Genomic DNA, 24914 nt, shown 5'->3' with positions numbered 1-24914 from the left:
ATTAAAGGAAGGGACAGTAGGCATTTCTACCCCAGCTCTCTTTCTCCAGAAGCCCATTATCACCAATGAGGAGAAAATCCAATGTTCCCATGGTCAGGAAGTGACCCACTGATGGCCTGGTCCTTGTATTCAGGATGGAGGAAGTGACTGTCCACAGGCCAAAAGCCAGGAAGCAGGGGCAGATATTCAGTCCCCCCAACCCACCCCATTCTCTCCAGGAAGCTTTTGGAAGCTAACCCTCATAGACTGCAGAGGCTGGGCTACCCACAGGTAGCTGGGAAACAGGCAACAAAAGGTTTCTGGTGCCAACGGGCAAGCGGAGAGGGCAGGAAGCTACAGGGTGATGTGTGAGGTGGCTGAGAGGAGGATGCAGGATCAGCTAACCCAACTCTGATGCTACCCTTTACCCTTAGACAACTCTTTCTTCCAGGAGGTGTCTGGCCACATCCTTCTAGAGACTTGGTGAGTCCAAAGGAGAACTTGGAACCCCAGGGGGGTTGCTTTCCCCACCGCCTGAAGCAGAGAAGCCAGGAAGAATGGTCCAATCTCTTTCTGCCCCTAGTCTGTGAAATTCACACACCTCTATTTCCTGCAAAGAGTTCTAGGATCCAAGAGATCCCAGGAACCAAGGCAGCCTCTAGAAGCCTTAGGTCTTGGAGGGGAAGTCATACCCTCCTCCATTTTCCACAGAAAACCCAGAACCCGGGGTAACTCTGCCTCTCCTAACTGTACTGAAACCTAGAGGATCCTGTCCTCATATTCCACGGAGTCCCCGTTCCAAGGGAACCCTTGGCCCCTTAACTTCCTTGGGAAGGGTTTTGATTTGGTGACCTGACCCCGCCAAATGCCCACAAAACAGCTAGACCCCTAGCATAGCCAGAATCCCTTCCTCCGTGGACTTCACATTGCAGGAAGCTGCCCAACCCGCCCGCCGCTCCGAGTCCTCAGTCTTCCGGGATCCCCCACCCTCAACTGCCGGAACCCCAGACCTCCAAGTCCCCAGGGAGCGCTGTGCCCACCTCCCAAATCATCCTGAGAACCTCGGAACCACGAGGACTTCATCAGTCCGACCGACCCCCCCCCCCCCCNCAATCATATGTAAAATCTAAAAATGTTAGTCTCACAGAGACATTACAGAAAGCTGGTTACCCTCAGGCGCCTTGGGCCCAGGCTTCAGAGAGATCGGCAGGATGGGGCGGCGTAGCCCTTCCTTACCCGCCAGCGTAGCCATGGTCCCGGGGGCGCGGAAATTTAGAGGAGACTGGCGCTGCAGTAGATCCCCTCAACTCCCACCGCCACCTTGGGCGAGGGAGGATCTCTGCCCCAGGCGGGAGCAAGATGCACCGCCTACGGCTCCCGGGGAGGACCAAACCCCACCTGGCACTGGGGCCCGCCTGCCGACGCCCCGCCTCGAGGCCAGGCCCTGCCCCTTGACTCAGCTGGGCTGCATCTCTGGCGTCCCCTAGTGCGAGCGACGCCCTTTCTCGTTGCTCCAGTTGCCTAGGGTGATCCTGCATAGGTCCGAAATCTCAACTCGAATGTCTCTCAATGCTTATGTGGTCCAGCTTCTCCATTTTACAGATGGGGAAAGCTGAGGATCAGAAATGACAAGTTCAACTATTTCAGAATGGCTCCATTCATTAGGTGCACAGCTTGGATGGGAATCCAGTTCACTTGGTTCGCAGTAGAACGAATGCTCTTTCCAGTAGAGGATTTGGAATCAGGAATATGAATATGGGGAAGTCAGGTCTAAACCAGAAATAGCTTTGTGGAAGGAGGTTGAGGGTTGACTTCTTTAGAAACTTCTAGCTCAGAGAAACCACTTCTCTGTACCATCCTAAGCTGACATAAGTAATTTCTAGGACAAAGGCAGTATGGAGGTGGCCTAATAAACATTCCAGGAGGAGATCCTTAGCAAGGCCAAGTAGTTATAGTCTTCCATTGTATTTGTAGGGGATTTGTTCCCGGACTCTCCCGGATACCAAAATCACTGGATGCTCAAGACCCGATATAAAATGGCATAGTGTTTGCATATAACCTATGCACAATTCCTATGTTCTTTAAATCATCTCTATTTATAAAACCTAATACAATGTACATGCTATAAAATAGTTGTTATACTGTGTTGTTTAGGGAATAATGACAAGGAAAAAAACCTGTACATGTTCAGTAAAGGCATAGTTTTTTCCTGAATATTTTTGATCCTGGGTTGATTGAATCTATTGATGTGGAACCATAAATACAGAGGATAGGCTGCATATAAATGAGCTTGCTAGGTGCAGTGGCACATGCCTGTAATCCTAGCAGCTCGGAGGCTGAGGCAGGAGAATCCTGAGCTCAAAGCCAGCCTCAGCAAAGGTGAGGTGCTAAGCAACTCAGTGAGATCTTGTCTCTAAATAAGGGCTGGGGCTGGGGCTCAGTGGTTGAGTGCCCCTCAGTTCAATCCCTAGTAATCACCCCTCACAAAAAAAGAGCTCAGCATAATGTAGCAGTGTTCATGCCCCCATTGGAAGAAGAGCAGTGCTCTGCTGGAATGCTGACCTGCTATTGCCAGGTCTTCAGTTTCAAAACACGCCCCAAAATCCAGGTATTTAAGTTAAAGTTCCTACTTTTTATTTTTGTTTACTTATTTATTTATTGTTATTTTTGCAGTATCAGGAATTGAAACCTGGGGCAGTCTACCACTAAGCTACACCCTCAGCCCTTTTTATTTGCCAAGACAGAAGTAAGCTAAGTTGCCAAGGCTGGCTTTGAACTTATGATCCTCCTGCCTCAGCCTCCAGGGTCACTAGGATTACAGATGTGTGCCACCATACCTGGCAAAATTCCCACTTTTTAAAATGCTGGTAACAAAAAAACTTTAAACTGAGCATAGTGGCACAAACCTGTAATCCCAGTGACGCTGGAGGCTGAGTCAGGAGGATTGCAAATATGAGACCAGCTGGGGCAACTGAGCAAGAAACTCTCAAAAATAAATAGGGATAGAGATGTAGCTCAGTGGTAGAGAACCCTTAGTTCAATTCCCAGTACCATAAACAAAACAAAAACCTTTTAAAATACCATGTAGGCCAAATGAAACACACCTGTGTGTTAGACTGCCCTGAAGGTTGTTAGTTTAGAATCTTCATTGTGGAGGAGAGAGCACTGCACAAAGAGGACAGCAGACACTTCCTTCACTGGGTTTGGGAGATTTGGGTTCTCCATGTGATGACAGGCAGGCCACATAGGTCCCTGATGTCCCTCTCATCTGATTCTCTTGTGATGGGTCACTGGCAACTGTTATTTCCCTAAATCAAATTTAGGTCATGGGAAAAATGTCCAAATGATGATAAAAGGGGTAGGGTTAGAGACCAGGGAAATGGATTCTGTGCCTTACCCAGACCCTTGGCCACAAAGTTCAGTCCAGCTGCCTCTGGCCCCAGAACTCTCATAAACAAAATTGAGCACAATTCTTTTTTTCCTACCCTGTCTGTATAGGCCAAACCAGGTGCAGGTCATATTTTTCTTCTCTGGGTATAGCAGGTGACTCCTAGTGTCCTGGTTGCATAACATGATGGGGGAGGAAGACTATGCTTTACTTTCCTTAACTCCTATGAATCCACTTTGTCAGTCAGTTTTATGGTTTCTGAGAAAGCCAGACTATTATAAACACAAGATTGTGTCTTGATTTAAGGTGACAGGAATCCTCGGGACTCTTCTGATAAGCCAACTCACCCGAAAAGGCAGGCAGGGATTTTATCCACCCTACACATGAAAAGAGGTTATAATGTATTTTCCCAGGCATTAGGGCCCTAGCAGTCTTAGAACTAAGACCCCCTGGGTGTCTTCCCTGTCCCTCTGCCCCATGAGGCACCCATGTCTGCCTCGTCTCCCCATTTGCTCTCTCATTTCACTTCTTCCACACCTCCATGCCTCATGAACTTCATCAGTGGGTAGTTGGTATAGCCAAATCACCCAATTTCCTTTAAAGGATGTTCAGATAACTCAAGAAATGCAAATTGAAATGTAAAGGAAGGGGCCTGGCATTGTGGCACATGACTATAATTCCAGCCAAGAAAATGAGGCAGAAGAATTGCCAAGTTTGAGGCCAGCTTGGGCAACTTAGTGAGATCTTGTCTCAAAATAAAAACTAAAATGGGCTGAGGATGTAGTTCAGTGGTAAAGATAAAGCGCCCCAGGTTCAGTCCCCACTGCTGGAATAAACAAACAAACAAAAACAAAACTGTAAACCGAAGGGTATACCTATGTGTAGAAATGATATAACTAAGGTATCGTTCCAATGTGGACCCAAACACCACTCCAAAATCACTTGTGGAGTTGGTGATATGATATTCAGTGGTAGAGTGCCCAATATGGACCAGGCACTGGGTTTGATTCCCAGCACTGCAAAAACAAAAAACAAAACAGAACAAAAAATTCACTTGTGAATTCTAGGGGACCTTGATTATAGAAAACCGTCAGGACAGGGACAAAGTTGACTGGGTTTGTAGCACCTAAGTCATGTGTCCAGTTTAGCAGTTTTGCTTGGTCAGTGCCCAAGGCCAGTCCTGCTGGCTGATTCACAATCAACTCTTTGAATCTAGAATCTTGAAGATCTAGACCTTGAAAACCACTTTAAGTCAGGTGCAGTGGCATGCACCTGTAGTAGCAGCTCCTCAGGAGATTGAGGCAGAAGGATCATTTGAGCCCAGGAGTTTGAGGCTAGCCTGGGCAACATAGTGAGAACCTGTCTCAAACAAACATGCAAACAAAACCACTTCAAGCTTCTGCCACCCAAAGGGCACTGTCTGCTGGCACCCAGCTGGATTTTCCAGTTGCTTCTTCCACTTACTTCAAACTAAAGTTTCTAGTTTCTCCCATATCTGAGTCATTCCTCCTAAGATGGACTGATTAATCTTCCAAAAGTATGTTTCTGATCCTGTCAGTTCCCTGCTTGGAAACATTCAACCCCTTTCCCTACAAAATGAAGACCAACCTAAGCCCTCGTGAGTTAACTACACCTCTCATTCTGCAGCCTTGTCTCCTTATTTCCTTCACCCCATAACTTTTTCATGAGCACTTTTTGTCCTTGTGTTTTCCTGCCACTCCTACAACAGTTCTCCATGTTTTAATTTCATTATCCCTATCTGCCCAGAAGTGGTCTTGTTTCTGAACTCTAAAAACATTATTGCTATTTTATCATTTTGCAATCCCTGTTGATTAATATAAATCTGTACTGTTCCAGTATGATAGCCACATGTGGTTATTTAAATTAAGGTGGGTGAAAAAATAAAGATCAAACTATAGAAAATGGAGATGGAAAAATTCAGTTCCTCAGTCCACTAGTAACATTTCATGTGCTTGATAGCCACATATAACTAGGAGCTACTGTGCTGGGTCGTGCCAATACAGAATATCTACATCAATGCAGAAAGTTCTATTGGACATGCTGTTCTATACAATGATCATTAATGGCTGCTAATATCCTAAAGAGGAACTACAAGATTTATTACATAGCTCCTGATAAGATATGACAAGTGTATGTTGTTACTGAAGACACAGTCTTATTAAAAAAAAAAAAATCAAACTTGAATCTAGTCAAGCCTTTAGATGTAGATGGGTACTCTTCCATACATGGTGGCTCTTCCTGCCAGGCAGTGGAATGGGTGGTGATATTCACTTCTTTCTGCTTTTCATGCTTTGTTATTTCAGTGTACAAAAGGAACGGAAATGGCTCTGTTACTCTAGAGAATACTCCCGGCCTCTCAATTTCAAGCAGCACCCCCACCATCTCTTTGCTGGGGTGTGCAGAGTCTGAGCCAAGTCTCTCAGCCTGAGGGACTTAATATTACAACCAATTTTCTGTATTTAACTGGCTTCTTTACAAGATAACTGTAACTGGGAACAGTGGCACAGGTTGGTAATCCCAGACTCAGGAGGATGTGGCAGGAGGATTCTATGTTTGAGGATAGCCTTGGCAACTTAGTGAGACCCTGTTTCAAAAATAAGAAGGGCTGGGGATGTAATTCAGTGGTAGAGTACCCCTGGGTTCAAGCCTAGTACTGCAAAAATAAATACATAATAAATAAAAAATAAACTGTAAAAGAAATGTGAGAAAAACAATAGCAATTTATGGAGCTGATCTGGATCCTCAAATCACCTTCAAATAACTATATAAAAAGTTACAAAACAACTAGGGGAATTTGAGCAGTGATTGGGTATATGAGACCTGTTAAGGGATTATTAATTTTTTTAAAAAATATTTATTTTTAGTTTTAGGTGGACACAATGTCTTTATTTTTATGTGTTGCTGAGGATTGAACCCAGTGCCTCATGAATGCTAAGCGAGCACACTGCCCGAGCCACAACTCCAGCCTGGGATTATTAATTTTTAATGTATATAAATGGTAGGTTTCTTTTTTTTTTTTTTTTTTTTGGTAGTGCTAGGAAACAAACCCAAGGTCTCATGCACAATAGGCAAATGGTTTACCACCGAGCTATACCCCAGCCCTTGGGATGTTTTAAAAAATCCTTATCTTTGAGATGCATATTGAAACATGCAAGGATAATATATGACTGAGATTTGCTTCCAAGAGTTCAGGTAGGGGGAGGAGCAGTATCAAAAGGGTATACATGCAACAGGACTACACCTGAATTGATGGTTATTGGGTGACTGGAATGCAGAAGCTTTATTGTCCTAGACTACTTTTTGTATGTTTTGTTGTTTTCCACTGAAAACAAAAATTCTGTTATTTTATTGGGCCTATGAATTCTTGAAGTTCCCTAAGGTATGTATTTACACACCTTAAAAATTAATCATCCCTTGGGCTGGGGCTGTAACTCAGTGGTAGAGTGCTTGCCCAGCCTATGTGAGGTCCTGGGTTCAATCCTCAGTACCACATAAAAATAAATAAATTGAATAAAGGTATTGTGAAAAAAAATTTTAAATTAATCATCCTGCCAGGCAGGGTGGTACACGCCTGTAATCACAGTGGCTTGGGAGGCTGAGGCAGAAGAATTGTGAGTTCAAAGCCAGCTTCAGCAAACATGAGGTGTTAAACAACTCAGTGAAACCCTGTCTCTAAATAAAATACAAAATAGGGCTGGGGATGTGGCTCGATGGTCAAGTGCCCCTGAGTTCAATCCCTGGTACCCAAAATCATCACCATCATCATCATCATCATCATCAACCCTTAACAGATCTCATGCATCCAATCATTGCTCAAATTCCTCTAGTTTTCTTATAACTTTTAAATATATTTAGTTAAAGGTGATCTGAAGATCCAAATTAGCTCCATAAGTTGTTGTTGTCTCCCTTCTTTTTCTATACAGTGTATCTTTTATTTTATTTATTGCTTATTTATTTTTACACTACTGAACTTGAACCTGGGGGTGCTCTACTAGAGAGCTACATCACCAGCCCTTTTTATTTTGATGCAGGATCTCACTAAATTGCTGAGGCTGGCCTCAAACTTGTGATCCTCCTGCCTCAGCTGCCCAAGTTGCTGGAATTACAAGGATGTGCCACCATGCCTGGCCCCTACTGTATGTTGACACTGTTCAACTAGGTAACTATTAGATTAATGTCTAAGAGGAAGAAATGAGCTGTTTTCTGAATGACTACTTGTAGCTTTGGTGTATTGGAGAGCCTACACCAGACTTGTAACCTCAACATTTTCTCCCTCACACAACACTCTGTTACTGAGGATCCTCAGGGAGGGGCATACCCCCTGCTAAAGGGAGAGGACTTGACTGAAGGCCCACCTGTCCTGACACTGAAATGTAGAGCTGACACTGAAAAACCAGCAAATATACTAAAGGTTCTGATAGGCTTCAAGTCAAGGTCCCTCGTGGCAGTTTGTTGCCTGCAAACTCAGAAATTCAACACACTTGTTAGGACTGGGGCTGCCTGTCAGACAGGTTGTACCTTGGGCAGGGCTGTACATGAAGCCAGGCCTCCAGCCCATACTTCTCATCTCTAATTATTGACAGTTGTTTGAAGACTTTTATCCTTAGTTACCAAGAACATTATCATGGCTATATAGGTGCTTCCCAAGAGGCCAGACCAGTGTGACCACTCCCCACCCATTCACCTCCCATGACACAGACATGAAGTTCAAACTCACAGTTATATAAAATCATTTGTTTAATTCTAAATCAAATCACTTTCACAACAGTGAAAATTAGTGACTGGTCAAGGTGTGCCACTGTACATATTGCCATTTTCTGATTGTGGTTAGGACTGGGTTTTAATCCACGAAGGTGAAAGGAGTGTGGAGGCTGAGGGGCACAGAAAACATATACAAAAGAAAGCTGCCTTGGCAGAGGGATAAGTGGTAAGCCTATAGAGAGATGGTGGAAATGGGTCCTGTTAGGCTGGACTAACAGTCCCAAATTGGCTTTTCTGCCCCAGAGCCTTGAAGAGGGTGAGTGGGACCTATTAAGTTTACAAAGGGCACATGGCCAACCTGGCTTTGCCAATAGGTTCCTGGAATATCTTTGCTGGTGGAGTTTTCCCGGGCTCACTCCAATTCATTAAAGAATCCAAATGAGTTGTCATCCTACCCACAACTTTCTTTCTTCTGGAAACCCATTTCTGTTTGGCTGAATGAAATTCTCTCTCTCTCTCCACTAGTTGGGGCCACTGCACTGAGAGATGCCATCAATTGCCTCTAGAGCAGATACTCTAGGGGCCTTTGAGACTGGGGATCTCCAGAAGGTGATTTAAAGAAGTATTCTTGAGGGGGTGCCCAAGAATGTTTAAAATCCATCAGGCACATTGTAAAGCTGGTGGCTTATTCCTACCAAGTGGATTCAGCAAACGAATCACTCAATACTTTATATTTTATCTGTTTAAACACTGAACTCTGGCATTGGCAGGTGCAAAGGAGAAAGGGTCGGGGACCATGCAGAAGGGAGGATGGCTTCCCTTATTGTCTTCAAGGTCTTGGTTTCCTTAAATTATGCAGAGCCATATCTAAAAAAAGCACCAGGTGGGGCTTTTCTACTATTGCTAGTGGTGAGCCAGGAAAGTGTGGACTAGCAAAGTGAGCCAGAGGCCCCAGCAGAAGTCCATATCCTTTCACCATCAATGTCTCTAGAAAATTAGATGAAGCCTGGCTGGAAGAACAAGAATTATCCCACCAGGTAAACTGCCCTACCTGCCTAGCACCACACTCCTACTATCAGATTCAGATGAATAAGTTTATGAAATCAAAAAAATAACAAGAACTTAGGAAGAATCATTTCCCCTGGATTATACAGGAAAGATCATCACATTTCGCTACTGTGCTGAGATTCCCTGGGCCCTGCTACCTGGTTTTACAAATCATTAGAGGTTGCCTGATCAGGAGGCACATGCTTCCTTGGTTTTAGCACACATACAAGGAGTTTTCAAGGGACTCTATCAAGCCACACCAAAATCAGGTTCACAGATGGGTTTTTCCCCAACCTGCCTCTTCATAAAGGACAACTTGGCTTCTGATGTGGTTGTCTTCCACAAGCAGCTAGGCTGACTTGATAAAGCCTCCAGTTTCCTCTGGGCAAGTTCTGGAAGAAAAAGTACTCAGAGCTTCTGTGGCCTAGGGGATAGGGCCACTTGTTCCAGTTGTTCCTGTGTCAAAGCTCTGAATCCCACCAAAGGCCCAACTCCAGGTCATTTCTAATGCAGTCCCAGTTTCAGCAGTAGTATAGGCTGTTTGCCTCTGGCAAAGAGAAGCAGATGCATAGTTTTAAGGGGAAAGCTGATGGGAAATTTGTGAGTGATGCGACATGTCTCATAAGGGCCAATCTATACCAGGAAACGAAGAGGTCATTCAAGCTGCTCTCTGGGGCCAAAGAGTAAGGCCTAGAACCTTGGGGTCTCTGGTGAATTCATGAAGTGATTTTAGTTTCAGCTGCTGTGATTATGATCTTCCTGGGACAGTAGATTCTATATCTCTGCTGAAGAAGATGTGCAGGGGGTGGGTGCAGGGGGACAGAGCAGCACTGGGATCTGGAAGCTTTCCAGGTTCCACTGGCTTCAGAAGCTACTTAACAAGGGAATTTAAAGAGATGAAAGAAAATTTTCATAAATACCATTTGGTTCATCCCTTTGTTTTTGTATAAAACTTATGTGAAATTGCACTCTGATAGTTTCTTTCTTCCCACTTCTTCCCTGTGCAGAGTCAGAACCTGCTGAGTTGGCTGGAACAGGATTTCATGGTGCTACCCATGAGTGGGGACTCAACACCAAGGCCTGAGATTAGAGAAAGGTGTTTACAGCAGTGCTGATACTTGGGAGTACTCGCCAACTGGTCTTGAGTTCCACAGCTCTGATGAAAGAGCAAGACTCCTTGAAGTGTTACTGACCCCACTGTTTACAGAGGTCAGGGTTAGCCAGGAAGCCAAACACCAGGAGTAGGGGTGGCACATCACCAATCCAGAGGACCTGCCGTGGATATGGACAGGAGCCTGGCATTAGGCAATCAGGAGCCAGAACATGATCACCAGGGCCACAAACAGGAAAAGGCGTGACAGGAACTGCTCATCCACATACTGGGGTGTCCCAGGGACAGCTGGAGAGACAGGAGGGAAAAGAGAGGCTATTAGAAGGCTCCAGTTGTGCACACTACCCATTTGGGTGAGAAGTCAAGTGTATCAATCTTCATTTCTTCTTCTTTTTTTAAAGTTAATTTTTAGTGTGTATAGTACTAGGGACTAAACTCAGGGTCTCACACATACTAGGCAAGTGTTCTAACTGCTGAGTTACATTGCCAGCCCTTTCTATTTTTCATTTTGAGATAGGGTCTTACTAAGTTGCCCAGGCTAGCCTTAAACTTGTGATCCTCATGCCCCAGGCTCCAAGATCACTGGAATTACAGGCATGCACCACAGTGCCCAGATAAAAACTGTGATTGCATAGGGGCAAATAAAAAGATCCAAAGTCTGATTGTGAAACTAACTGGAGAATCCAGGGTGAGCCTTGGATCAGGTTAGAAGGAAGCAAGCTATGAGGCAGATTCCTGCTGCCTCCCCAGAAATCCACTTTTCTGTCATTTTGTCCTTTTGGGTTTCCTTCCTTGGAGAAAATGACATGTGAACAGAGGAGAAACTTTCCAGGTGGATAAGTAAGGAAGAATACACCCACTGTCTCTTGATGCTACACTGCATTCCCCAGTTAGGTGTTCTGATGAATTCATGTAGGCAGGCAGTCACAAACTCTTATTAACTCTTATTGATTGCCTGCTATATGCCAAGTACTGGAGTGGCACAGGGAAGAACTAGAATGACTTCTGAATGGGTTACCATCTCTAGAGCGTAAGTTCTTTACCAGAACAATGCATTGGTCACTTCTGTACCCTCCTTGTGCCAAGTGCAAACAATGAGTGCAAGTAGAGCTCAATTGAGCTTAACATCTCTGTAGGCCCTATAATACAGATCTTGGCTTCAGTGTCAGAGTGTGGTAAGAGTCCAGGGCATTCACCTGACTGACTTGCTCAGCTGGCACTGTCAAGCAGCTGGAAGAGAAATGAAGCAGCAGGTGGCAGATATAGCATGATTTCTAAAGGGCCAAGACTTGGACTAGCCCATGTTGTGTTGTCAGGGAAGCTGGACAGAGATGCAAAAGAACAGAGGCCCTACCTCCTTGTGCGTTGCCTCACTCCTTCCTATCCCAATATGGTCAAAATGAGGTACATGTACAGGATTAGGCTTTTCCTCAGTTGGGTATCATTTATTATCATTTTTCATTTTACAGACATGGGATATGTCTTGGTAAACATTATTGAACATTTTCTGATCTCTAAAACAGAGTCATCTGTAAACATTTCTACATGGTGGTTGTGATGATTCCTTCTGTTTGGAATGAAAGCACAATGCATGTGCCTAACATCTGGTAAGTGCTCAGAATACTGGCATGAGTACCAGTAACATAAAAAGAATTTAAGACACTTTGAAAAGGCTGGTTATACATACAGTGACAATGATCTGTAATTTATATATTGCTTAATTCCAAGGAGCTTTCAAGCAGGATTACTAAAATATCTTCCTGATTTCTCAAAAAAACAAAACTTACCTGGAGGAGGCCGCCCATCATTTATGTTAAATGCTGTGGCAAATATCCCAAAAGGAAATGCTCCAATTCCAAAAGACATCTGGAAGCCACCATCTCCAAATCCAAATCCTTGAAATCCCTATACGGAAGAAAAGCAATTAAGAGGAGGAAAAATGAGCATGTCTCTCCTATACATATCCAATGACACATCTTACATGCTCTATTTTATACAGAACCTTACACTCCTCGATACTCTCTGCCACCTATTTCCAAGGGTAAGAATCATCTTTTTTTCCTATTTAGACCCCAAAGCAGAGGAACTCTGGCGGATCCTCTGTCTATATAGCCTTAGCTCCAAGCTATGGAACTGTGAATATGCCAAAAAAGACAAGATCATACAAAAGAGAACCACTGTGCTGATGAAACTCAGGTTCTTAGGACTTAAGGTTCTTATTCTAGAGTCCCACATTAGTTAGTTTAATTTTCTACATGTTCTAGAGTCCCACATTAGCTAGTACAATTTTCTACATGTTATATAACTCACAATTCAATTATCCCCCCGTCCCATTACAAAAGAATATCAAAATAAGCTACAAATTATTTGTAATAGCAAAAAGTTGGAATCTAACAGGCCAGAAATGGAAGTCACGATCAAAATCATGATAACATGCTCCCCAAGGACCATTATGCTGACTTATGTAGCCAAACAGAAAAACTCTTATGTCCAAGTTATCAGACAAAATTGTTTGGACATCATGGTCACAAGTACATGACAACATGTAGACAGGATATCAACATTTTCTCTCAAAAGTATTTTTTGTGGGGGAGGGGTGGTTTCTGGGGACTGAAGCTAGGAGCACTCTGCAACTGAGCTACATCCCCAGTCCTTCTTCTTCTTCTTCTTCTTTTTTTTTTTTTTAGTTGTAGTTGGGCACAATATCTTTATTTTATTTATTTATTTTTATGTGGTGCTGAGGATCAAACCCAGGGCCTCACACGTGTTAGGTGAGCGCTCTACCACTGAGCCACAACGCCAGCCCACATCCCCAGTCCTTCTAATTTTTTATTTTGAGACAAGATCTCACTAAGTTTTTGAGGCCAGCCTTGAACTTGTGATCCTCCTGCCTCAGCCTCCTGAGTTGCTGGGATTACAGGCATGCCCACTTGCCCGAAGTTTCTTTTAATATTATTATTTAAAATTTTTTTTTTAGTTGTTGATAGACCTTTATTTTATTTATTTATATGCAGTGCTGAGAATCAAACCCAGTTCCTCACGCATGCCAGGCAAGTGCACTACTGCTGAGCCCACAGCCATTCCCCTCTTTTAATATTATTATGTAGAATTTTTATAAATCTAAATATTTAAATTTTTTTGTTTCTAAAATTTAAAACATTTTAATCTTTTCTGATTGTAAAAGTAATACACGCTGTTACAAGAAATTCACACATTATGGGAATAACTGAGCAAATCAGAGGTTTCTATTTACCTTTGGATCCTTTCAAATAACCACTGTCAAAAGTTTGGTATATTATCCTCAATTTTTTTTTCTATGTGTCACTGTATCACCTTTCACATGAAAAGATTCAGTAGAAACTATAATATTATGAGTAACTCCCTTATCTATTTATTTATTTTTGTGCCAGGGATTGAACCCATGGGTGCTTAACCACTGAGCCACATCCCCAGCCCCCCACCTTTTTTTTTTTTTGAGACAGGGTCTTGATGAGTTGCTTAGGGCCTTGCTAAATTGCTGAGGCTGGCTTTGAACTCATAATCCTCTTGCCTCAGCCTCCTGAGCTGCTGGGATTATAGGCATGTGCCATCATGCCCGGCAGTAACTCCATTTTTCTAAGTGCAAATTCTGTGCCAAGCACAGTGTTAAAACTCTGGGACACACAAATCATGTTTAATTCTTGTAGTAGCATCATCTGCACTTTATAGAGACCAACTGTGGGTTGGAGAGGTAGAATAATCAAGGGGTAGAGTTTAGATCTAAAAGTAGGTTAATCTAACCTAAAAATTACTTTACACACCTTTTTTTTTCTCTGCCCCTGAATCCCTAACAAGATCTTTAGAACAAATGATAATAGAAATAATTAATAAAAAAATAAAAAAAACAAGATCTTTAGAACAAATGATAATAGAAATAATTAATAAAAAAATAAAAAAAAAAAAATTGGGCCAACCATTTTCCAAAAAAAGCTGGTATTTGTGAAACTTTTGCAAATTACAAAAGTGTCCCATACTGAGCAGCCTAGCATCTGACTCCAAACTTCTTGCGATGTGGCACTACCTATAAAACTTAATAGGTGATTTAGTTAGAGGGCAAACCTATAGGGAAGAAAAACATTTTGTTTCCATCCCCTCGCTGCACAAATGCCTTCTTCTCAGACCTAGCATGGTTGAGTCTCCTGGGACTGAAGTTGCCTTACTGGAAAAGGTGCAATTGTTTCATCAGGAACCACAGCTTCACTGAGTGCAATCCTGAGGACTGACCTTCCTGCTTCCATTCTAGTAACATCTATGTGATCTCACAAGTCCTCCCATTTGGTGGGTTTATGTTTCTGGGGCAGAGTATGCAAAATACACTGCATCACTAGAGGCTGCAAGTGCTTGTGAATGCTAGAGGTGGGCCCCAAAGTCTTCAAGGCCAGGGTCTCTGGCTTCCTGGGACCTTTGATTTACATTAGTTGCTAATGCTTCATGAGAAGTTAGAGCCTAAGTTTAAAGGACTGTTGCCTGGAAGTTAAGAGTGGGGACTTAAATATCAGCCAGATCTGTGTTTTAGTCTTATGTATGGCCCTGGACAGGTCACTTCACCTACTTGGGCCTCAGTTTCATCTTTTAAATGGGTTAGTGGGAGGTTTAAATGAGATCATAATATAGTTTTATATATTTTTTTTATTTTTTAGAAGTAGGTGAACACAATACCTTTATTTTATTTACTTATTTTTATGTGGTGCTGAGGATTGAACCCAGGGCCTTGCACATGCTAGACAAGCACTCTACTACTGAGCCACAATCCCAGCCCTATCATATAGTTTTTCCCATTAACAATCATACAAGTGTTCATTGTTAACAGGCAATACAGAGAGGTCACTCTTAATTTCTATCAAGAACCTTGACTTGGCCAGGTGCAGTGATGTACACCTGTAATCCCAGCGACTCAGGAGGCTCAGACAGGAGAATCACAAGTTCAAAGCCAGCCTCAGCAACTTAGTGAGACCCTGTCTCAAAATAAAAAATAAAAAGGGCTGGGGATATGGCTCAATTATTAAATGCCCTGGGTTCAATCCCAATAACAACAACAATAATAATACAAAACACAATAGATCCATGACTTGGGGGCTAGGGATATAGCTCAGTGGTTGAGCACTCACATAGCCTATGAGAGATCCTGGGTTAGATCCAAGCATTGCACCTAATAATAATAATAATAATAATACTTAATTCAAGTTCGAAAAAAAAGAAATGTGTACAAAGATCATCATTGTGGTTTTAACTTATCTATTTATGGTACTGAACCCAGGGTTGCTTTACCACTGAGCTACATCTCTAGCCCTTTTTATTTTTTTTATTTTGGGATGGGATCTCCTTAAATTGCTTAGGATCTCATCAGGTTGCTAAGGCTGTGATCCTCCTGCCCCAGACTCCAGAGTCTCTGGGATTACACAACGCCCAGCTAAATCTACTCAAAATTTTATCTGAGCTTAGCATGGTAGCACATGCCTGTATTCCCAGTGATTCAGGAGGCTGAGGCAGAAGGATTGAATGTTTGAGGCCAGCAATTTAGGAAGGCCCTAAGCAAATTAGCAAGACCCTGTTTCAAAATAAAAAGGACTGGGAATGCAGCTCAGTGGTTAAGTGCTTGTAGGTTCAATCCCTAATACCAAAATCAAATCAAAACAAAACAAAACAAAATTGTAAATCCATCAGAATATTTAAAAAATATTTTTTAGTTGTCAATGGACCTTTATTTTATTTATTTATATGAGGTACTGAGAATCGAACCCAGTGCCTCACACATGCTAGGCAAGCGCTCTACCACTGAGTAACAACCCCAGCCCCCAACAGAATATTTTTAAAATAGAAAAAGAAATGGAAGCAGCTAAATTTCTAATGAAGGATTAGTTACATAAATTATGTTGGGTCCACACAACTGAATACTAAATAGCCATTATGTCAAGTATTAATGGGAAAGTATCTTCAGTAAAATCTTAAGTTATACTGTTGAAAGTCTTTAATTTCAAATGTTATGAACTACACAACAACAGGTGTCTTTGCTATGTTCATTGATAAATCACCCGGAACACATAAGTCACTTACTATTTGTAGAATAAATAGATTTTTTTTCCTGGACACAATACCTTTATTTTATTTACTTATTTTTATGTGGTGCTGAGGATCAAACCCAGGGCCTCATATGTGTGAGGCAAGTGCTCTGACACCAAGCCACAATCCCAGCCCTAAGAAGTTTAAAGGAGTAACAAAGGATTCATATTATAAAATAGATCAATGTAAACACAATGAATAAAATTTATGTGTTTATAGAATTATAGAAATACAGCCACAAGCAGGGTATAGTGGCACATGCCTACTTGAGAAACTGAAGCAGGACGATCAAAACTTCAAGGAAAGCTTCAGAAACTTAGTGGAACTATCAGCAATTTAATGAGACCCTGTCTTCAAATAAAAATAAATATAAGTAAAAAGGACTGGGGATGTAGCTCCGTGGTAAAGTTCTCCTGGGCTCAATCCCCAGTACCAAAAACAAAAAGAAAGAAAGAAAAAGAAAAACACATGCACAATAACCCTTTCGCCTTGTTAAAAGAAGAAAAATGGAAAAGGAAAAAGACCACATTTCCAGCTGTTATTTCTGGATGATTTGATTATTTTCCCCCTTTCTCCATTCTGTATTCTACAAGTTTTCCTTTACTTTTATAATCAAGGGGAAAAAAATGTAGGGTCAATAGGGAAATTTCTAAAGCCATGGGCTTTCTAGAAGCTTCTCCTTGAATGTTCCTTACCCCTCTATTCTCCGGCTCTGGCCTCTGGCCTTGAGGACGAGGAGGAGTCTTCTCTCTGAAAAAGAAACGGTATAAAATAAGTCTATTACAACATGATTTGAGTTGCTCACTATGAGAACTGGAAGCCAAGAGGGTCAGGGCCACAGCCATCTTTCCTGCCCATACATAAACTACGTAGGATAAACTAAATGCGAACTCTTTATTTTACCTATAATTATTCCTCTCAAAAGATATTCATTAGACTGCACTACAGGCTATTCCTCTTACAGAGATCCTGACCCATACTGGTTATTGATGATAGTCATCGTCTTCCCTGGACCTATAAGATACTGGGCTCATAGATATCAAAAATCCCAAAGCCAAACTGAAATTTAACAGCTGAGAGTACTGAGATTCAAGGTCTCTCTGCACTGTCCTTATTGACTTTAGCTTTACCTCTCATTACTCTCGGGTAAAGACCCCATGCTATTCTTTAGGCCTCTCAGTCTCACCCCTCTGATCATTTAGAAATGCCTGACTGAGGACTTGTTACATATGAGGCCCTAGATAGAATAATAAGACTGACAGATCTTATTCTTGAGGTAATGACAATTTCAAAGGGGATTCATCAAATCATAATGCAGTGTGAGAAGGATTACCAGAGAATGATGAGAACAACTCATGTGGGAAAAAATGACCACTTCAAGAAGGAAGTGACTTTCAAGCTGCTCATAAAAGATGGGTAGACATTAGAGAAAGAGGTAGGAGTGGAGTGCTGATTTGAGAAGAGGCAGAGCAGAACTCAAACACAAAGGCTAATGAATGTGAAAGGGTAGGCTCCTTTAGGAAAGGTCCAGTATGTTTGGTGTACTGGGTATGTTGGGATGGAATGGGATGGGAGAAGGTAAGTGACATTTCAGGAAAGGTTGGAGGTAACAAACCATGAAGGGCTTTCAGTACTTGTAGAATGCTGCAGTCACCCACATCTCCATTTCTAGAAATTCTGAACTCCACAAAGTCACCCAGACTGCTTATTCCCCCTCCCTCCACACTTTATACATACATCATTGCTGAGCAATTTGAGACTCTCCTGCTATATACACAGCCTGTCTCGCAGGCTGAAGGGAGTGCTCTTTCACAGCACTTTGCACACTTGCAATTGTGGTGTCTTGTGCACTCCTGGGTCCCCAGGCCCAGCATACTGCCTACTGGGTAAATGACACTCAGTGGTTATCTATTATAGTCCAGTAAGTGGCCACTCCCTCACTATAACTGGCTGACTCTCATTTGGATCAGACTGCCTCAGAACCAAGTGATCATCAAGCACTAAGTAAAGGGTGGGGTTTGGGGGTGCTGAATGGAAGTAAATTAATATCCAAGGGATGAAGTGGGTATGAGAGACATTCAAGTCCTCACCTGGGATCCTGCTGCCCAGTGCTGCCCCTGCCATAGAGAGGGATGACCTTGTCTCGGCTGATACCAGCTTTGCAAACTGGACACACCTGTCTATTAGGTCTGGTCTCCAGCCACTGCAAGCAGGACAAAAAAATGCATGAATGGTTGAAGGCCCACCACAGAATGATTAGAAGCAGTAGGAGAACATGGGCCAGAGGCCTCAAATGGGAAACACCAACAAAATCAGTAATACCCTGAGAACCCTGACTCTGATTCCTGTACCTAGTACTCAATAAATATTTACTAGTGGCAAAATTGAAATTGCCTTTAAATGCCATAATAATTAAAGTCAGCTTCTTCATACTTTCTCTCTCTCTCTCGGGGTTGCTAGCAATACAGCAAGGAGGAGCTGCAAGCCTCAAGCTGCCAAGGGGTCTGCCATACCCAATCTTAGGTTAGACTACTGATGTGGGTATAATGAACTTTCCATTTTCCAGGCTGGGAACATAGCTCAGTGGTAGAATGCTTGCCTAGCATGTGTGTGGTGGCCCTGGTTTGATTCCCAGTACCACAAAAATAAAGAAATTAGTTTCCACTTTCCCCAAAGGGTCAAGTATATTATCCTTATGTAAGTGATATTTTTCTTTCTGTGATTTCTTATTTTTACAGCATTTCCCCAACAACTGTGTGTCCTAAACATCAACACCTGAACATAAGCAGATCATTTTCTGGTGATTTACCATGTGTTAAAGAATATATTTAGTTCATTATCTAAATTTGATTTTTTATAAACTGTCAGTAACTTTTGCATTCAATTATTTCAATGTCAATACAAGGGGCTGGGGTGTGGCTCAGTGGTAGAGCGCTCACCTAGCATGAGTGAGGCACTGGGTTCCTCAGCACCACATAAAAATAAAATAAAGATATATGTTCACCTACAACTAAAATATATATGTATATATAAAAAACAACAACAACAAAAACCCCACAACACCCTGTTTGGGGTTTCCCAGGCCCTTTCATTGGTTAAAGACATTTTGTTTAATTTTCTTAAAAATGAACAAACAAGCTAGCAAGATAGCACACGCCTATGGCGCATGCCTGTAATTCCAAGCAATATGGGATGCTGAGGCAGGAAGATTGCAAATTCAAGATCAGCCTCAGCAACTTAATGAAGCCCTGTCTTGAAAATAAAAAATTAAAAAGGGCTGGATATATAGTTTAGTGGCAAACAAAACAACAACAACAACAACAAAAAAACATACACAAAAAATGATTAAGAAAAGACACTGTAGTATCTTTATAGACATTAGATAATTTCATACATATTTTTTCTCAAGTTTTATTTTTGATGCTAGGGATCAAACCCAAGACCCTGCACAAGCTAAGCACACATCCTACCACTAAACTATACTCCCAGCCCTTAAACATTTATTTCAGAACATAAATAATTGCATGTTTAGATCCAATGATATGAAGTTATATTATAAATGTGTATCTAGGGCTCAGGAATATAGAATTGGCAGCACTTAATGATTTTTATATCCTACTTTGTCAATCTGTCAATGGCTCCAAAACTTATGTGCTCGTTATAAGCTCACAGCCAACATGTTCTATGAGGATCCATTATGGTTAGAGTGCTCAGCCCTAAGTCCCTCTTCTTTCTCCCATCAAGAGTCTGAGGCTCAGGCTGGGGTTGTGGTTCAGTGGGAGAGTGCTCGCCTAGAACATGTGAGGCACTGGCTTCAATCCTCAGCACCACATTAAAAAAATAATAAAATAAAATCATTGTGTCCATTTACAACTAAAAAAAATATTAAAAAAAAAAAAAAAAGAGTCAGGCTCTAGCAATCTGAAACTTATCCTCTCCTCACATTCCTAAGTCACCTATGAGTGTGGTCACCTACAAGTGTGGTGTTCTACTACCAACAACCATGGAGACAGTCAGCTGGCAGTAATTATTCACAGGCAATTGTGAATATCAGGCCCAGCTCTGTCTCACCAAGATGGTATCTGGGTCTTGGTGAATACTAACTGGTCTTCACAATGAGTGAAAACTGGGAAAACAGACTTTCTTCCTTTACAAAAGCTCTTTGTTGCTACCAAAATAAAATTTACCCCTTCTTAACATTTTCAAGAACTTTAGGGCAAAGGTTGTGGCTCAACAGCAAAGTGCTTGCCTCACATACTTGAGTCACTGGGTTTGATCCTTAGCACCACATAAAAATAAAAATAGAAAAATAAAAAAGAACTTTAAAGGTAGGAAGTACTTTTTATAGATGGAGAATCTAAAAAATAAAAAGGACCCAACGTATTATCAAATCTAGCCCAATTCACAAATGAGGAATTGAGATCCAGAGAGGTGGTAACTGGCTAAGGCTACAATGGCCACTAGTAGCAAAATCAGGACCATTTTGGGTACCACAATAACTCCTTATTTCGTCAAGTGCCTGTCAGTGGGCAGGTGTGTAAAAAGGGTTGGGGGGTAAGCATGCAAATGAGCCCAGAAGCAAGGGAGATTGCAGATTCTGACAGCAGTCTCCTGAGACAAGGGCTGTCTTGTGCAACCATAGCTGATGAAAGACAAGAGTAAAATGAAATGCATCTTACCTGATGTAAACATGGCCAACTGCCAGAGTCCCCAGGGCAACCAGCCATCAAGGAGAAGGTTAGAAAGGGGAAAAGGAAGAAAAATGCTTTTATTAGCAGAAACATTTGATGAACAAGGTAGGAACATCAGAATGGGAAAAATGGGGGAAGCGGGGGCATTGTGTCCCCACTGAGGTTCTGCAGGAATCATTGGCATCAGAAACTAGAAAAAGACTGGGATAAAAATCACAGGAAAAACAAAATAGTGAAGACAAGATCTCAGGCTTCACAACTAGGATCCCACTACACTTGCACACCTGCAGGGCCCAGACCACCCAGACCCAACTTCTCTGAAAGTTAGCCTTCAAAAGGTTATAGCATCTGAAGGAATCCAATAAAAGCTAAGCATTCTCTGCAGAAAAATTCATGGGAGCATTCTTATGAAGTACACGCAAGTGTGAGTGCATACACATACTATTTTACACCTAATTTCAGGCTCACAAGAGATAATTCACGCCTAGTTTAACAAAATCTTTAGGCTGTCCTCACTTTGAGAGGACAAAATAAAAAGGACAGGAAGTAGCTTAAAAATTCATAAAAACATTCTAAAAACATTTAAGGAATGGAAAGGACAGGGAGGCTACATGGCAGAATGGGCTAGCTTTAGAATGTCTCATTTTTCAAAGGAGAAAAAAAGCCAAGACTCACAAAGAAGCAATTACTTGTACCAGGAGTGAAAACCAAGTTTCCTGACTTATACTTCACTGCCCTTTTAACACCCAACACTGCATACAAAAAAATTATATCTATAGAATTAAAGGAAAAAATCATTCAACTCCAGATTCTTAATACTTCTTTTCTCTCTCCCCCTCATTGATTAAATAGATCAACAAATATCTACTGTTGGGCTGGGGCTGTAGCTCAGTGGCAGAGCACTTGCCTAGCATGTGTGAGTCACTGGGTTCAATCCTCAGCACCACATAAAAATGAACAAATAAAATAAAAGCATTCTGCCCGTCTACCACTACAAAAAATTTTTTTTTGGTTAATATTTATTTATTTATTTATTTTTGCATTATAATTCTTAATATACCATTATATCATAATTTATCATATCTCTGATATATAAGGTATGTTGACACCAAATAAAATCCATATGCTTCACGAATTTGCGTGTCATCCTTGCACAGGGGCCATGCTAATCTTCTCTGTTTTGTTCCAATTTTCGTATATGTGCTGCCGAAGCAAGCACATAGATTTTTTTTTTTTTTTGGTGGTGCTGGGGATTAGAACCCAGGGCCTTGAACACGCAAGGCAAGTACTCTACCAATGAGCTATATCCCCAGCCTCCCCCCAATTTTTTTTTTTTAATCTATTGTTTACCTACTGTGTGTCAGGACAGTGGAAAATGTGGATGTCCTTGCACATCATGTATCTTTTCTAGCTAAGTAAAACTTGGACTCAGAGGATAGCTCCTTTCCCAATTCTGGAACCAATTTAGCTTCAAAACTAGATCTACAATCTTTCTAGACATAACAGAAACCTCACATCTGACTTCAACATTAACCTTGGGATGCCATTCTGATCTGATCCAAATGCAAGGCACCCTAAAGATCATGGCAGATCTTCACTAGCAGTTCTCTCAAAGGCTGTCCAGAAGTAGAGGTGAATGAATGACCCTCAGAGGAAAGTTCAGGATTATAATGATGGGGAGTCCTCTTATTTGTTAAGCAACGACTGTGGCCAAATAGCTTTTTATTTGTTATTGGTACTGGGTGATTATGTTAACCTACCAGGGGGTATAATTATTTCCATTTTACAGATGTAGAATCTAAAGCACAGAGAAGATAGCGGATTTTCCAAAACATATACCACCCAGTCTGGAAGCCTAACGTCCTTTTAGAATCTATGTTCTTTCCAACGGTACCTGACCTTAATTCTGTCACTCATTTTAAATGTGGTTTTATGGTACTCTGAAGTATTTCCAACTTCTAGGACAAGGCTGATTACTTACAACTATTTCTATGTAAAACTATGATTAGGGTGAGAGACTTGAGAACAAAAATCTCTGCCCCATTCTATTAATAAATCAATAAATTTATCTTTTACACAGGTGCCAATTTAACCTCCTCTAAAATACTGCTTAAATAACCCTTTCTTCACACCATTTTCCTGCTCAAAAGTATTCATTAACTCTATATCCTCTTAAACAAATCTGGGTTTGATAATTTGGCTGAACTCTCTACAACCCCTTGTTTCCTCATCCAGGGTGCTTTGAGAAGTATAGAAGGAGCCTCAGGGTCTCAGATGAACCCAATACTGCACATGCCTGTCCCTAGAAATGGCCGAGCTTAGGTTAGCACATATCTTTCACCTTTCCTGCCATTATTACCCCTCAATGTTCAGCTCAAATCTCAAAAGAATAAAACAAAACTCAACATTCACCCAGATTCTCAGAGCCAGCAGGTACTTCTGTAACCAATGAGGCTGGAACGGACACTGACCTTGCCACTTTATATTGTTATGTATGTACACACACATAAAATATAGTAACAATTATGGTCATGGCTAACACGTAGTATTTGCTGCATATTTGTGAACAACCCTATAAAATGAGGCAGAGTGCATGTAAGCACTTCGTCCCAGATCATCTGGTAAGAAGTGGTAGGATCAAGATTCAGAAGAGGCAGTCTAGCTCCCTGGTCCTTGCTCATAACCACTATACTCTGCTGCCTCTAGGCTCTGCACAAGTGGCAGGTAGTAAGTGCTCACTAAATGACATCATTACTGAAGAGGTAAGGAGCAGCAGCCTAGGATGGAGATAGGATTTGCCCAAGGTCACTGAACTCATAAGGAACAGAGCTGGGACAGAAACGCAGGTCTACGAATCCTTGAGTCTGAGTGTCTCAGGACCCAAAGTGGGTGAGAAACCATCTTTCCAAAGTTGCCCAGAGCCATAGTCTTTCCAAACTTGGCAGTGTTTGGATGGCAGTGGGGGTACTAACCAGAAGAGATGGCCACACAGGCTGATGACAGCGTCCTTGGCTGTGTCCAGGCATATGTTGCACTCAAATGTACTGTCCTGCCCTCCACTCTCACCAGCACCATTGCTGCTCCCACTGGGTCCGCCTGCACTGGAGTTCTCAGGGGATGTAGAAGGTGAGGGCCCCTTGTTTGCCATCTTTGGTGGTCAGCAAAGCTTTGAATGAAGATTCTCTCCCGGAAAATCCTGAAAGGCAGAAAAACCAATTACCAATTTCTGTAGCCCACTTTGCCCACATTCCAAGCCAATACCCCATCTTCTCTCAGTTCTAGAAGCTGATTACGCTGAACCCCTGAGCAGATTTCCCTAAAGGTATCAGGAATCACAGCTATGGAGCAGTGTCCTTGAACATGGCCCAGAATATACTTCACAAATTCACAAACGGCAAAAATACAGAGTAGCCTCCAGATGGTTCACCATTGGAGCTATCTCACTTGTCTCTATATTCTCCTATAATAATCAACCCAAATGATAAATACATGCTCAATTAAAATGAACCTTCAAGCTGTCCTCTAACTTTGGACAGATTCTATATATTGTCTAGGAGAGAGGAATCTGCTTAGGATTATGACTGGTATATGCTAGAATTTATATAAAGGAATTCCTGTAACTGAAAGATTAGGAAGCTAGGAGGGACCAGATGACGATTTCTTACAATGCAATCTTTTTCATTCCCTTTTTTGTCATGCTGGGGTATCATCTGCCTTGTTTTTTCTAAATCTACCAACATTTTGGCCTCAATATATTTAAAGAGGAAGTTTATGTCACTGCTGTTAATGGAAAATCAGTATTACTGGAAATGAAAAAGATAATTACAAATATAATGAAGAAAAATTTTTACCCTCATCACCTAAAGTCACACTCATG

General features: G+C 41.8%; 1 protein-coding gene and 1 non-coding gene across 12 annotated transcripts in view; both read right to left on the bottom strand.

Moving 5' to 3' along the window:
• LOC107158475 (E3 ubiquitin-protein ligase RNF185) overlaps nucleotides 1-24914 on the bottom strand; it is a 110755-nt gene that overhangs the window by 67092 nt on the left and 18749 nt on the right. For 5 of the 11 annotated variants that reach the window (XR_007345667.1, XM_048798251.1, XM_048798253.1 and 2 more), the window contains 5 exons: nucleotides 24010-24233; nucleotides 21026-21044; nucleotides 18437-18549; nucleotides 17042-17096; nucleotides 12035-12152 (listed from right to left, as the gene is read on the bottom strand). Coding sequence is in view for 9 of the 11 variants with exons in the window: in XM_048798251.1 (XP_048654208.1) it covers nucleotides 12035-12152; nucleotides 17042-17096; nucleotides 18437-18549; nucleotides 21026-21044; nucleotides 24010-24185 (481 nt within the window). In the remaining 2 variants the exon portion in view is untranslated. Of the gene's footprint in view, nucleotides 1-1149; nucleotides 1173-1215; nucleotides 1396-8107; nucleotides 10536-12034; nucleotides 12153-17041; nucleotides 17097-18436; nucleotides 18550-21025; nucleotides 21045-24009; nucleotides 24234-24914 lie in introns of those variants that run through there. The other 6 variants (XM_015504918.2, XM_048798259.1, XM_048798255.1 and 3 more) reach the window with 6 other exon arrangements.
• On the bottom strand, nucleotides 22150-22256 carry LOC125615130. Its single transcript, XR_007345681.1, has one exon. It is a non-coding gene; the product is annotated as a U6 spliceosomal RNA (small nuclear RNA).

This window comes from Marmota marmota, unplaced genomic scaffold (assembly GCF_001458135.2).
Source record: "Marmota marmota marmota unplaced genomic scaffold, marMar, whole genome shotgun sequence".
In the NCBI taxonomy this organism is placed as follows: domain Eukaryota; kingdom Metazoa; phylum Chordata; class Mammalia; order Rodentia; family Sciuridae; genus Marmota; species Marmota marmota.
Note: the sequence above shows the minus strand (reverse complement) of the source record. Positions and strands in the feature narration are given on the sequence as shown.